Raw genomic sequence first — 14,366 nt, 5'->3', positions numbered from 1 at the left:
TCACCATCCAGAGGATGTGGTCCCTAAAGGGGAAAGGTCTAGATCAGTTTTACTTGCATGTGGCTCCATTTGGAGAAAGACACAGGCTTGAACCCCCGTGTGATACTCCTAAAGTAATAGGGAGGCCTAGAAAAATGCCTTTAAGGGATACTCTAAATGGAAATAGGATGTAAATGGTGCCATGGCAACAGGTACCAAACAGTCTAGGATGGAGTTAGTGAGAAGAACATTATATCCTCTAGGAAGAGAAAACTGGGCTTCATGTAGATCTTCTGGGATATTTCTGATACTCAAACCATAAAATTTGACCCTTATGAACCATAATCCAAAGTGTGGCTCCAGTCTGCACCTCAGCCAATGACATCTATCACCCATCCTATTCTTATCTTGTCCCATAGAACATCTCCATCCTTGTTTGCATCCTTAAACCTCCAATGGCCCCACTGTGTGAAGGAATACCTGCTATGCAATAAAGACATATTTGTATCAAAACAGACTTCTTAGTTTACTCTTTTCCTTATTTGTTACCTTGATAGATGTCTAGCTTTTCTCAGTGACACTTACGCCTCCAGGAAACCAGGAATTCCCCACTTCCCCTGCCTTCTGAACATGAGACAATGAAGGTTTCTCATGTGCTTTTGGTTCTTCCACCAGCCATCCAAGAACTTCCCTCTAATATAATCACTTGGAAACATCATCAACACAAGTCCCACATCCAAACATACATTGTGACAAGAGAGCTAGGCTATTTGGCTCTGGCTGCATCTGAGATCTCCAGTGAGTCTCACTGCTGGTTTGGTTTGAAGACAGGTAAATTTAGCTTTGATAGTAACACATGTATACAGAGGTAGAAAAGTCTGGGATGGATGGGTGGATGAGTAATACAGATAGCATCATGGAATAATTGTCTATAATCCCTTACAGTCCAGATGTTGAAGCTCTAATCTCTCATGCAATGGTATTGGGAAGTGGGTATTTGAGAGGTAACTGGGATTAGAGGAAATCAGGAGTGTGTGTCACTAACGAATGGGCTTAGCATCCATAAAGGAAATTTTATTTAATCTCTCTGCCATGTGATGATCCATCAAAAAGGCAGCCATACATAATCAGGAAGCAGGCCCCTGCACAATGGTATTGGCAAAGCCTTATGATTATGTTGTCATTGTCTCCATGTTGATGCGGCGTCCATGAGCTGTTTCTATGAGAGGTGACAGACACATCCCCAGGTATACATGAGCAAAAGGTGTGCACTTTGAGGTTAGGAGGATGTAAGTCTGAGTCCAGAACTTCCCTGCCACCCAAGGGACATGGGTGTCCTGACTCACCTTTTAAAACCCAGGTTTCTTATCTCTAAAGGGGCTGCTATGAAGATGGAGCCTGTAGTGCTTGCAGACGGACCAAGACTGCATTAGCCACAGTGTGCTGCCTCCTGACCCTCCTTGCCCACAGTCTGGGATCTGGTACCAGCTCAGCATTCCCAGGAGCCTGCAGAATTCCTATATCTAGGATTCCATCTCCACTGGCCTCAGGTGGGACAGAGAGCCATCACTTTCTCGTGTAGCTGTGACCCAGTGAGCCTTGTGCAGTGGGTCACTCCCCTGGAGGACCTAGTTAGTTCATGAACAGCTCTGAAAAAGCAAATACAAACCTCTGCTACTTGGTTATATTTTCATTTTAGGACATTTGGAGATCAAGTTTTTACCTGCTCCTATATACATATGATAAGCCTTCAGGTAGTTGTTGGCTGATAGCTTGGTATCAAATGAACTGACTTCCAAGTCACACCCAATCTACTGAGACAATGATCTTGGCCTCCAAAACTATGAGAAGTAAATTTCTGTTCTTGTAATAGTCTATGGCATGTTTATTATAGCAGTTGATATGCACTGAAATAGCTGCATTAGTGGATAGGATGAGAGAGAGAGAGAGAGAGAGAGAGAGAGAGAGAGAGAGAGAGAGAGAATCTCAGAAATACAAGGTGATGGGGAGAGGGAATGTCCTCCCTAGCAATTCCTGACTCTAGGCCTTCAACACAGGAACTGCTCTTGAATCCCTGTATACCCTGGGGCGGGGGACTGAGTGATGTGACAGACCTAGTTATCCAAATAACTGTTTTTACCATGAAACGGTCCTGACAAGACACAGAAAGATATTCCCACCTCATGGCCATGACCCCTGCTCTTTCTGCAATGCCTCCTTAACTCTTCCTTGGGGGCAGTAATCTGTTGCTCTCAAAGGCAGATCCAAAGAGCTACAATGAATTAGAGCCTATATAAGACAACAAAAACAGCTGTCAGACTGGGGCGATAGTTCAGTTGGTAAAGTGTCAGGCTTGCAAGCACAGGGAACAGAGGTCTATATTCAGAACTCACCTTAAAAAATAATAATGTAGGTATGGTGGTATGCACTTGGAATCTCAGCACTGAGGTAGGCAAAGATGGGTGATCTCTGGGACTCATTGGCCAGGCAACCTAACCTAATGGAAGAGCTCCAGGTCAAGGAGAGACTATCTCAAAAATAAGACAGACAGGGCCATTGAGGTTACTCAAAAGGTAAAGGCACTCACTGCCAAACCTGATGGCCTGAGTTCAGTCCCCAAGACCCACATGGTTGAAGGAGAGAACCAATTCTTACAAGTTGTCCTATGACCTTATACATATGACAGAACCTGCGCAAACACACACACACACAGACACAGACACAGACACACACACACACACAGAGAGAGAGAGAGAGAGAGAGAGAGAGAGAGAGAGAGAGAGAGAGAGAGAGAGAAGAGATTCCAAAATATACAGACAAACACACGCAATCAGTCATAAATTTTCTTGACAAAGCAGTGTGCTGGACAGTACTGGATGTCAAATACTGTTGTGATCAATAATATTATAATTGGAATAAGCATACACTCCTCTGATAGACCAACTATGAAAGAAGGATTCACATATTAAATCAAGCAGAATTTTTATGACTGTCTGCTGAGTCTTCTGGAGTAGAAATCCAGATTCATGGAGCCATCACGTTGAGGAAGAAGAGCTTAAAACACCCTGATTATTAATGTTTAGTCCACTTAAATGACTATTCAAGAGAAGTTGCACCCTTGAAGAGGTCCAGCCTCGAATTCAGGTGGTGAAAAATACATGTGAACACTGAAGAAGATAGGACAACATTCACTTGCTTCACAACCAAAAGTGATGTTAGCACACTCTTCAAGAATATGAGCCACTGATCAAAAGCAAATCCCTATCAGGGCCTTCGAGATTCTTGACTCACAGTCCAGAGGTCTAAAAGGGCACATTGTCATTTTCAGAAGTCTTAAGATTCTTCCTGTTAGGGCAGATAGGTAATGGTTAATATTCTTTTCTTTTTTTCAAGACTTCACAGAGGCACTGAGAAACTTGCAAAGTAAGGGTTATAAATGTCAAGATTTAGCTAGTTGGTCACAAAGTGAGTTAGGCTCACAAACTTTTCTAAGGCAAGCCAGTACAGCCTGCTTCTTTGTGCAAATTTCAGCTAGTGTGATCAAAGATTATGACTCATCCACTGAAGTGCCTCAGTGTTTTTTGTTTTTTATTTTTTCCTGAGCCTCGCTGTAACTGAAAGTACGTTTGAACTTTGAGACGTGCTATGGTTCTTACACATAAGTAGTAGTCATAATTCAAAACCTGAGTAGTTTTCGGTTAAAAGAATGGATCTAATTAGTGATCCCTGAAGGGTACTGGTCCGAAAATATTGTTATAACTTGACATGTTGCATGTACCTTAAAGTGGACAGCCAGTTAGCTAAGGACTCAAAAAACTTTTTTTGGCAAAAGAGCTTCTGATTTGAGTGTGTGTGTGTGTGTGTGTGTGTGTGTGTGTGTGTGTGTGTGTGTGTAAAGTGTGTGTCTGTGTGTCAAGTGTGTGTTTCTGTGTATTCATGTGTGTATATTTGTGTGTGTTTCTGTGTGTCAAGTGTGTGTTTGTGCATATTCATGTATATGTATTCATGTGTATGTGTATTCTAATGTGTGAATGTGAGTGCACATGCTAAACACACATGTGAAGACCAGAGAAGAACCTCTGGTGTTGGTGCTCTCCTTGTGTGTTTGTGATAAAGTTTTGATTGCTTGCATTGCATATGCCAGGCTATGGGCTGCACACTTCTAACGAGAACATTCAAGTTTCAGCCTCCATGCTCTCTCAGGGAGCAGGCTAGGGGCTTACAGCAAGCTGGTAAGGCTTGTCAAAAATGAATCTGAGAGTAAAGGGAAACAAACCGGCTCACACATACATTCCTCTCATGGCTCTTTATTATTCAGTGAAGGAGGCTTTGTGTGTGTGTGTGGGGGGGTGAATCCCACTATGGAAAAGGGGGAGTGCTACGGTTTCACAGGGTTTTATAGGGATGACAGTGACTATTCATTCAAAAGGCAGCTATCCTCAAGGCTTTGCAAGTGGGGATTTTTCTCCAGCGGAATTCTGATGGGTAGCCTGGTTTGTCGACTGTAATCTCACTGTATGAGCTTGTGGGCCACCGCACACTTCTGGACACCCTCCAGTTTCTACCTCCCATCTCGAAGTGGGAGATGAAATTACAGAGGCTGTATTATGTGTCCAGCTCTTACACAGATTCTAGGAGTTTCCTCGGGTTCTCTCCTTGCAGGGCAAGCACTTTTATTCACACAGTCATCGCCTCAGTCCAAAAGGCCTGCTCACCCTGATGTTCTCCCTCATGTGGTATTTTTGAGTTTTATTCTCCTTTTTCCTGGGGTGTCTGTGAGCTGTTTCTATGAGGGAATGGCAGATACCCCAGCATGCTCGAGACAAAGAATATGCACTTTGAAGTCAGGAAGACGTGGGTCTGTGTCCCTCCCATACTTCCCTGTGATATACGGGACATGAGTGTCCTCCTCCAACTTTTAAAACCCAGGTTTCTTATCTCTAAAGGGGCTGCTCTGAAGATGGAGCCTTACCCACAGTCTGGGATCTGGTACCAGCTCAGTATTCCCAGGAGTCTGCAGAGTCCCTATGTCTGGGATTCCATCTGCACTGGCCTCAGGTGATACAGAGTCATTACTTCCTCTCCACAAACTTTCTCCCATGGCTGTGGCCCGGAGAGCCTTGGGCAATAATGGGCCCCTCCCCTGGAGGACCTAGTTAGTTTATGAGCAGCTCTGAAAAAGCAAATGAAATCCTCTACTTGGCTCTTCTCATTTTAAAACATTTGGAAATCAAAACTTCAACTTGTGCGAACGTGTGTGTGTGTGTGTGTGTGTGTGTGTGTGTGTGTGTGTGTGTGTGTGTGCATGCACTTTAGGCTACTTTTTGACAGATGTTTGATGTTAAAAGAACTGACCTAGCTAATCCATTCATCAGTGCCTTAGATATCTAGCAGGCACTTGTATGCCCTATATGTACCAGACCCTATCCTAGGCATTTGCAAAAATAAGGAAAGCCTGACTCTATCTGTGATGTTCTCACAGCATATGAAAGGTGAGAGACCCGTGTATTCTGTGAAGGCACCTTAAGCAACTTTCATGCCAAAGGACACACTTTACCCAGAACCAAGGTCTCTTTTCTCACCTTTCACCCCCACAATCATCCAGTAAGCAAGGTGTCACTCTTACTAATCATTTCCAGGTCAGCCATAAGGAAGTCAAGTACAGGGAGGGGAAGTAACTTGACCAAGATCACAGGGAAGATAACCACGATCCTATGTATGCCTTGCCTGTATTCTTCCACTGTTGTCAGGGCCTCTCCTGGAACACGCAGAAACAGGACCAGACTGTATTTCAATCAGACTCACAAATGCCACTTGCAGTGTGCTTCCATGAGCAGTCAGATACAGCCCCCTCAGACTCTGGCCTTAGCCTCCCTGCTACATCCTTCTTTTTCTTTTTTTTGCATCAAGCAAAGCCAAACAGACTTCAGTCATGCCAGTTGTCTCAGACCTTAATGTATTTTCTCAAATACTCCTTTTCTCCATGTGTCCAGCTCCATGTTTTGGTTCTACTTTCTGCAGAGAGGGAGAGAGAAAGTGTGTGTGTGTGTGTGTGTGTGTGTGTGTGTGTGTGTGTGTCACAGTCTCTGGGAGACCCTTTCTGAGGACCTTTCTCAAGCTATTTTCCCATCTGGCTACAGGGCCCTGCTCATAGCTCTTATTTTCTTATTGTGCCATGTTTAGCTTATTGTCCTCTTTGCCCCACTAGGCCGTGGGTCCCTTGGGGGTGTCTCTGCAGCCTGTGTGTTTGGCACATTAGTTTTACCTCTTACAGCAGATAGGGCCCAGAATGAATGCCCAGCTCCACACCAGTCTCTGAGCCACCACAAGATAACTGGCCCAGCTAGACTACCCTGTAGAAGGCACCTAGCTTATAAATGACAGTCACCACCACGTGGTGACGTATTGCCCATAATGCATGACACGTGGCTTTGATCCCTAAAGAAACACTGCCTCTGGCTTGCATACCCTTTCCAAAGACCTTTTGTGTTTAAAAGTCTTACATCCAAGATTGCAGAATCATAGCTTCTTGCTGTCATGTGCCCTGTGCCTAGAGTAGTACCTGGCACCCAGTGATATCAAGAAATGCTAACTTAATGAAAGACTGAATGGATGGATGGATGGATGAATAGACAACACGCATGCTTAGTTCCAGTTTGGGACAGGATGGGCATCTTACAAGGGAAGCTAATCCACAGGCTCCACTGTGCCCTGTGATCTACATCCTGCTTTAAAAGGAGATTTCACCAAGTAGGACCTTTCTTAAGAATTTGAACAAGGAATTCTTCCTCGGGCAACCACAGACTCAAGAGATTACAGAAGGAAAGGTCTGAGTGTCCCAGGGGTGGGTAGAGTGTCCTGCTGTGTGTTACAACAGAGTGAGGAAGCCCATGTGAGGGCGGGAAAAGGGCTCAAAGTAGAGAGGAAGAAAGCCTGTTGGCAGAGAGGCTAGCAGAAGCTGTGGGCCTGATGAGGTCATGCCAGCCTTAAGAAAGTAAGAGAGAAAGAGGAACTGCTTGTCTAAATTCCTGACAACTTTCTTGGTTTGGACCCAAATCAAGTGCATCCTGACTGAGGAGGGACCACCTAAATCACAGATGAAGCAGGTTTTTCATGAATTTCCCTGAGCTCACCCGATGCTTGTGTGAGAAAGCACCTTTTGGCTGGGCAATAGTTTTCTGGCCCAGCTGCCAAGATGAGGACATTTTCCTTTCCTACTGTAAGGATGGGATGGGCACATATGTCTACACCAGATGCCTAGACTGACAAGGGCAGAAGGTGGCCTGGATTTCAGTCTTCTAGTACCTGTTGCACCCAGCCTGCTTTTACACTGTCCAAACTGGCCTATCTTTGCCAGCCAGGTAGCCTTATTGTTCTGTGACTAGGCAAAGACAGAAAGTAAACTTAAGACCAGATGCCCACTGCTTGGCAAAAACTAACAAACACAAACCCCCTGTACTCTGAATTACACAAATGTGAAGTTAGCAGGTGTCCTCGGTTGATAGCCTAGAGCATTTCCGTCCAGCCCAGAGACCATCATCATGTTTTAAACAAGACTGAGTCATGGATCCAAAACAGTGTCTGTCCCTCATACATTTCTCATGCAGCTTCACCAAGACTTGCTGGATGCTATTGACGGGGATACAACCTGAGCAGCATCCTGGCAGCCTCTGCTGACCAAACAATCCTGTGAGAAAAACACATCAGAAACTCACTCCAGTAAAGCTCTGAGTGAGGAATAATACTGGCAAGGTTGGTGTAAAAATTAAGAGAAACCCTGAGCACATACTGTGAGAACTTCATTTCAAGATTCCACTTTTGAAAAATGTTTTGCCAAAATATTAGATTTCAGAAGTCCAGAGTTTGGTTAATCCCAAAGGCCTGTGAGTTTAAAAACAAACAAAAAGACAAAAATCAGTCTGAGCTCTTATGATACAAAAGCAACCCAAATTTGACTTTCTAAGACTACTTATTCAAAAATATTGGGGCTTTTATCCATCTTATATGGATTTTAAATTATAAATTATAGATTTTGCTGACAAAATGCATGTGTTTTATGTGGAAAAATTGACTCCTGAATCCAAAAGTCAAATACATAGCCCCTGAACTAAGGTATTTTCCTTTAGAAAATCTAGTGATAACTCGGGGCAATGAGGAAAGCAGGGGTTCTTAGGATGTCTCCATACACTGCTGGCACCTAGTAGGCCTTTAAAAATGGTTGGCATTGAATGACCGTAATTGCAACAGTTGGCAATTTTAGAGGCTGAGTCTCAAGGATGGACAGAAACTAGGGCGGGAGGTGATACGATGGGTGAAGGCAGGAGAGGTTGGTCGTTTGTCTTGGAGTAGGTATTGTCTGATAAGAAGAAAATTCCCTCTTTCTCTTTCTTTTCCTCTCTATGGCATTGCCCGAGATGATTTCTCTCCTTACTTGACGCTCATCCAACATCAAGGACTAACACCAGGGAGTGTTAAGAGTATACAAAAGGATTATTCCACAGCAATTAGAAGTGATCTTACTGGAAGAACTCTTTGACAACTAGCTGAATCAGGACTGAACGAAAGGAAAAATGCTTTGGGAAGGTGTGGTAGAAGGGTTAATAAAAGAGAAGGGAGAAGGCATCCGTGCTTTAAGCTTCCTCTTGCTTAGGTCAACTCTGGTCACAGTATTCCTGTATTTCGGAGCCAAAAGAAAGCAAGTCTCGTGTTTGCCTATGCCTTAGAGTCACCTGATGCCCAGGTTGCACCTGATGACAATCATAGGAGAATCCCTGAGATGGACCCATCCAGAAACTGTTATTGTTGTTTTCTATTTCCCCAAATAATCCTAGGTATAGTTAAAATTGAAACTTAGTGTCTGAAAGAAAGACTTCTTAGATTATAAACATTTTCAACGAGGCCACACCTCCTAATAGTGCCACTTCTCATGGGCCAAACATTCAAACACATGAGTCTATGGGAGCCATTCCTATTTAAACCACCACAAGCTCAGTTTTGAAAGTAGAATACAGCCTCCTGGAAGAATTGCACTCTCCTACCTGAGCACCAATAGGCTGTGATGTGGGGGACAAATGAGTTGGAAGCTGCGACTTCCTAATATCCATTATATTGATGTGGGAAAACCAGACCCCCAGTCACTGTCACATAGCACATGTGCACCCATGCACATTTAAAGTTCTTACTGTTATTCTCCTGCATGCAGCTTCAATTCCTATCTTTAGAAACAAAAACGTGAGACACAGTTTACTTGTCTACAGTCACCAACTAGACTACTATTTACCTGTCTCTTCGGGTCAGTGGAATGGTTAATCTTTTAATCTTTTTGAAAAGTCCGTCAAGATTATCTACAGTGCCAATTCTGTTTGCCCCCAAAGCAGAAGGCAAAATGCTTTTCCGAGTAACACTTTTCACAGAGTAAATTCAGAGGAAGAATCTGGAGATGGTTCTTTGTGGTGAACATCTCACAACCTGAACCCAATGATACTGATGTTTTTTATGCAAGGTGATCTTCAAAATCAGAACAGTAGCAATACTGATGCTCCCTGAACACACCGGGTACCAAAGACCGTATCAACAAAACAGACAGTTCTGTGTCGAGCAGAGTAAGGTAGCTCAAATAGAGACGGACCGAAATGTGTTCTTTTCAAACTAGAACTTGGCTTTGGGTAGAAATGAGGTTGAGTTCAAGACCATGGAAAGGGATGGAGAGAAGGCTCAGTGGGTACTTAACATCACGTCTGATGATTTGGATTCCATTGTCAAGGCCCTGTAAATTGACTTCTATCTTCTACGTGCACGCCGAGGTGTGACTGCATGTGCACATACACAAATAAATAAACGGGGGGAGGGGTGTGTTCAAGGAAGGCATGATCCCAGAACACGGGAAAGGTGCAGAGTGTTTTGGGGGGGAGGGTGCAGTTCGCTTCAGCAAGCCCTTTCTTGAAACTGGTCATTCTTGTGTTATCGGTGACTAGTTCCGAACTCCTGTGCAGCCTTCATAGGTTGAAAATTATTAAAAACAACCTTGGAAACTGGACACATCAGCTGGACGAAAAGACAAAAGTTCTCCAGTTCTTAGGATATTTAAATAATGACTTAATTCACCTAATGTCTCCACAAGATATAACACACGATCGTTCCACATTAACCACTGAGATATGAGAGACAAAGTTAAGCGATTAGTCCTCCATCACAAAGCACAGCCTGGGCAATGTCAGGCCTCAGTGAAGTTCCTGGTTTTTTGCCCGTCCTCAAAGGACACAACGCAGAGGTTTGCTCTACAGCAGCAATACTGGCCCCAGGCTTTCCCGAGAAGAGTGAAGCAGATACACACGGCCAGGCCAAAAGTCTCATTAACACCTCCATGGGTTCTCACAGTCAGGGAAACTCTAATCCCAGGTCCTCTAACCAGCAAGCCCGATAAGAAATCTCTCTTTCAGAAGCAGGAGAGAGTGACTGCCAGAGCTTCCAAGCCCTGTATTAATCCCAGCCCCTGAAGTGAGGGGACCACACCCTTCCGAGGGACCACAGTCATGCCGAAGACCGAAGACCGGTTAGCCCAAGAACCAAATTAGCCCAAGAACCAAAGCCAACACCGGTGCCGCCTGGCGCCGCACAGCGGAGGAGTCCGGGGGAACCCGCGGAAACCGCGCCGCGCTGCACCGGCGCAGGAGAGGCGCACCCACTTGGGCGCACCCACCGGGAGCCTGCCCCTCAGGGACACCAAGCTTCTGCAGCCCAGCTGGAGGCGGCGATGTGGGGACAGCAGCTTTCGTCCTTCTCTCAGTCCCCACCCCCTACCCCTATCCAGGGATGATAGCCACAAGGCGACTGCCACCTGCCCGTGGCTAGCCCTCCCTGGGTCACCACAGGCCGTCCCGCGCCACTCTTACCTGAGCCGGAGATGTGAACTCGGAGCGGGCGGCCCCTGCTCGAGGCGGACGACAGGTCGCTCTGGGAGCGGCCGCGGGGACTTGGGTCCCCGGGTAGCCAGCGCAGGGCAGGCGCTGGCGGGCCGGGAGCCTCGGGCTCGGGGTCCAGATCCACGGCTGCAACTGCCTCCTGGCCCGCTGGCTGGTCCGGGGACATCTCAGGGCTCTCGCTGGCTTCCGCCATCGGCCCTAGGCGCCGGGAAGGAGCGAGCTCAGGCAGGGTGGGGCCGGCGCAGAGGGCTGCGCTGTCCGCTGCGGCCCCGCGTGGAGCCCCCGGCCGGCTGGTAGGGCGGGGAGGCGGCCGCAGGCAGCGGTGCGCAGCGCGGGAGGAGGAAGAGCACAGAAAAGTTTGCACAGGAAGGAGCCGCCTACAGCCGGCTCTCGCTCTCGCCGGTGACAGCCGCGAGGCCCCGAGCCTGCTGCCCTCGGTGCCCGGGAACCTGCCTGGCTGCTCCACCCCCAAGCGCGGCCCCTGCACCGGAAGGCAGGGGTCTGCAGCCGCTGGCCCAGCAAGGCTCACCCAGCCGGTCTCAGTGAGTGGAGTTTAAGCTGCAGAGCTGAGTTGCAAGGTCAGGGTTAACAGTACCATTTGCAGTCAGTCGGGGAGGGGTGGGGATACCCGTGCACACACCTGACGGCTTGTTATAGGACAAGGATCCAATGACTGTCATAAGTAGTTTACAGGTGCGAGATACTGGCGCCATAGGGCTCTGGGTTTGCCCTAGGATTCCTGGCAGATCTGGAGTCGCTTGTGAAGTCTGGTCCTTTGATCCTCCCTCTACCACCTCTTGCCCTTGTCAAAGCTCTCTCTCATAGCCCTACATTCCTGGGCTTCCGTCTGTGCTGGGTCAGACTCGAAGGTCGTGGTTTTTTAAAGATCGGTCTTCTAAGTGACACAGATGTGATGTCTGAGTCGATGCTTTTCAATGGAAGAGCAACTGAGATGAACTGGCAGCCAGTGCCTCAGTAGCCAACAAAGGAGCAGTGATTTTGCTGATTGGAATGCCAGCTTTATCAGTTTCACGGTTAGGTACCCAAGTAGTGGCTGGCCCACAACTGAAAAGCTGTAAACCAGAGCTAGGTAGCTGAGCATCTCTCCAAGTTTCTGACAGTGGAGGAGTGTTTCTGGGAGTCATCTAGGGACCATAGACAGTGGCAGGAAGAGGAGATTGAAGGTGAAGTCAGCTATTACAGCTACACACACACACACACACACACACACACACACACCAGATGCTTCATGAAACGCTTTGTATTTAACATTTAACAATTTATTTAACAAGAAAACAAATCTAGGCATAAAGTTAAAGAGAAACAAAAGCTAAGAGAGCAAAGCTAGACAAACACAAAGACACCCAAAAGGCCTAGCAACTAGGTCATGGTGTTCACAGTGAGTCCTCGACAACTGAAAAAGGCTTGTTCTCACTCAGCAACTCTGTGTGTTCCTGTGTGGGTTGGGGGTGGGGGGATCTGATTAATCCAGCTTTGCTGTGAAAACTGTCCAGATTCAGATCCATTTTCACAGTCAGCCAAAGTCATCCAGACTTGTTGTATTTCCTGCTAACACAATCTGTGCATCTACGCTACTCCAGAACCAGTGAGAGGGCTAGGCAGGTATAGGTACTGTCTGCGGCAAGCTTGAGGACCTGGGTTCAGTTCCTATGACCTACATACTTGAAGAAGAGAACTGGCTCCCCCAAGTCCCCCCAAAGTGTCCTGCACATGCATTCTCTCCCCCCACTCTCTCTCTCTCTTTCACAATATATAGTACTCTAAACTTACTCTACTTTCTTGGAATCTTGTGTGGTTCAGGAGAGGAAAGTTCTGTGGTTCCAGAGAGGGCAATGATAAGGTTGCAGGGGCAGTTAGATCTTATACTTAGCCCAAATAATCACTCTTGGGGTGTGCCAAATCATAATTAGATTAGTCCATGAGAGTAAAACCTTGTCACCAAGTTTGCTAGTTTGCCATCCATTGTATCCTACAGCTGCTACAATTGTCCACATTCTAATGGTGTCTTTCCTCTGGTGTTCTGTCCCCAACCAGCAAGCCAATCTTCAGTCTGAAACATGCACTCCAGTTGCCCACCCCAGGGACTTACCAAATCTGTCCCTTTGCTTGTTCCATGAGTGTGCATATATCCTTTAGGCTCTGCCTCTCCATCCTTTGGTTAATCCTCTGTGTCATCTCTTGTGAAGATAAATAGCTAATCAAATGCTTTAGAACCTGAGAAGTCTTAGGTTCATTATTCAGCTCATTATCTATCTGTTTAGCAATTCATCATTTCAACTTCATTTGACAAAAGTTGTTGAGTGCCTTTTATGGGCCAAACACTGTGCTAATACCTCTCGCCCTGTATTCATCTCTTAGTTTCCCCTTCATCCCCATCATTTCCACACCCCTGTTGCCATGTGCTCATCTTCTTTGTCTTCTCTGTCGTTGCAAGCTGTGTTGTGACTTCTGACCCCACTACGGCACTGAGCAGCATTGGTAGCGATCAAATCAGAGCACCTAGATGCCCATGCCTGGGAACTTCCCATTGCTACTTGTTCTGACAGGAACGCAATTGAACACTGGCTTCTTTCTGGACCCTGCTTTCCTGGTATCTAGAACACTCATCTCCCCTGATGTGTGATTCTAGTCCAGCTTCCCTCTCATCCTCTTGTCTGCATCTCTTTGTTCCACCTGTGTTGGGATTGAGTTACTGACTTTCAGCAGCAGTCCTCTTCTCCTTGCTTTTGACAAGCTTTGCTGGGAAATTTTACCCAAGGCTTTGAGCTATGCAGAGACAAGTTCGCAATGGCCCCCTCCATCTCAGGATCCTAACATCTGGTGATCTATTGGACCTCCTTCGTTCTTTCCTCTTCCTGTTATTCCCCCCTTTCCCTTTCTTTTCTTCTTCTTCATTTCTCCTCCCCCTTTCCTTCCTGCTCCTCCCTTCCCTCTTCCTCTTCTTCCTTTTTTCCCCCCTTTTCATAGTCTGGGGGCCATATGTGGTGTGTGTGTGTGTGTGTGTGTGTGTGTGTGTGTGTGTGTATACTCACGTATGCGCATGCACGCATGCACAAGTGCATGTTTACAAGTTGAGGGTACTCTTCTCCCTCATTTACTGAAGCAGAATCTCTCAGGCACCCAGAGTACTCTGTTGCTGGTGGTTTCTTTCCCACCAGGTTCTGCAGCCACCTTGTCCCAAATGAACACACAGAGATGCTATATTAATTATAAAAGGGTTGGCAGATGCTTTAGGCTTCTTATTGGCTAGCTCTGTCTTAATTATTAACCCATATCTATTCATCCAAGAATTCCCATGTGGTCTTGACTTGCCGGAGATGGCCTGGACCCGTCATTCCCTTGGTGGGCTACAAGGCATCTGTGCTGGCCAGCTCCCTCTGCCTACCTTTCCCAGAATTCTCCCTGTCTCCTAGTCCTGCCTATCTCTTGCTTCATTTGGCCAAA

General features: G+C 46.4%; 1 protein-coding gene across 1 annotated transcript in view; it reads right to left on the bottom strand.

Moving 5' to 3' along the window:
• The window catches only part of Phactr2 (phosphatase and actin regulator 2), a 246,680-nt gene extending 235,586 nt beyond the window's left edge, over positions 1-11,094 (bottom strand). Inside the window, exon 1 of the mRNA XM_035438764.1 lies at positions 10,872-11,094. Within this exon, the coding sequence (XP_035294655.1) occupies positions 10,872-11,094 (223 nt within the window). The remainder of the gene's footprint in view (positions 1-10,871) is intronic.
• Between the last annotated feature and the right edge of the window lie 3,272 nt (positions 11,095-14,366).

The sequence above is a fragment of the Cricetulus griseus genome, chromosome 2 (assembly GCF_003668045.3).
Source record: "Cricetulus griseus strain 17A/GY chromosome 2, alternate assembly CriGri-PICRH-1.0, whole genome shotgun sequence".
NCBI lineage: Eukaryota > Metazoa > Chordata > Mammalia > Rodentia > Cricetidae > Cricetulus > Cricetulus griseus.
This window is presented reverse-complemented; position numbering and strand designations above follow the sequence as displayed.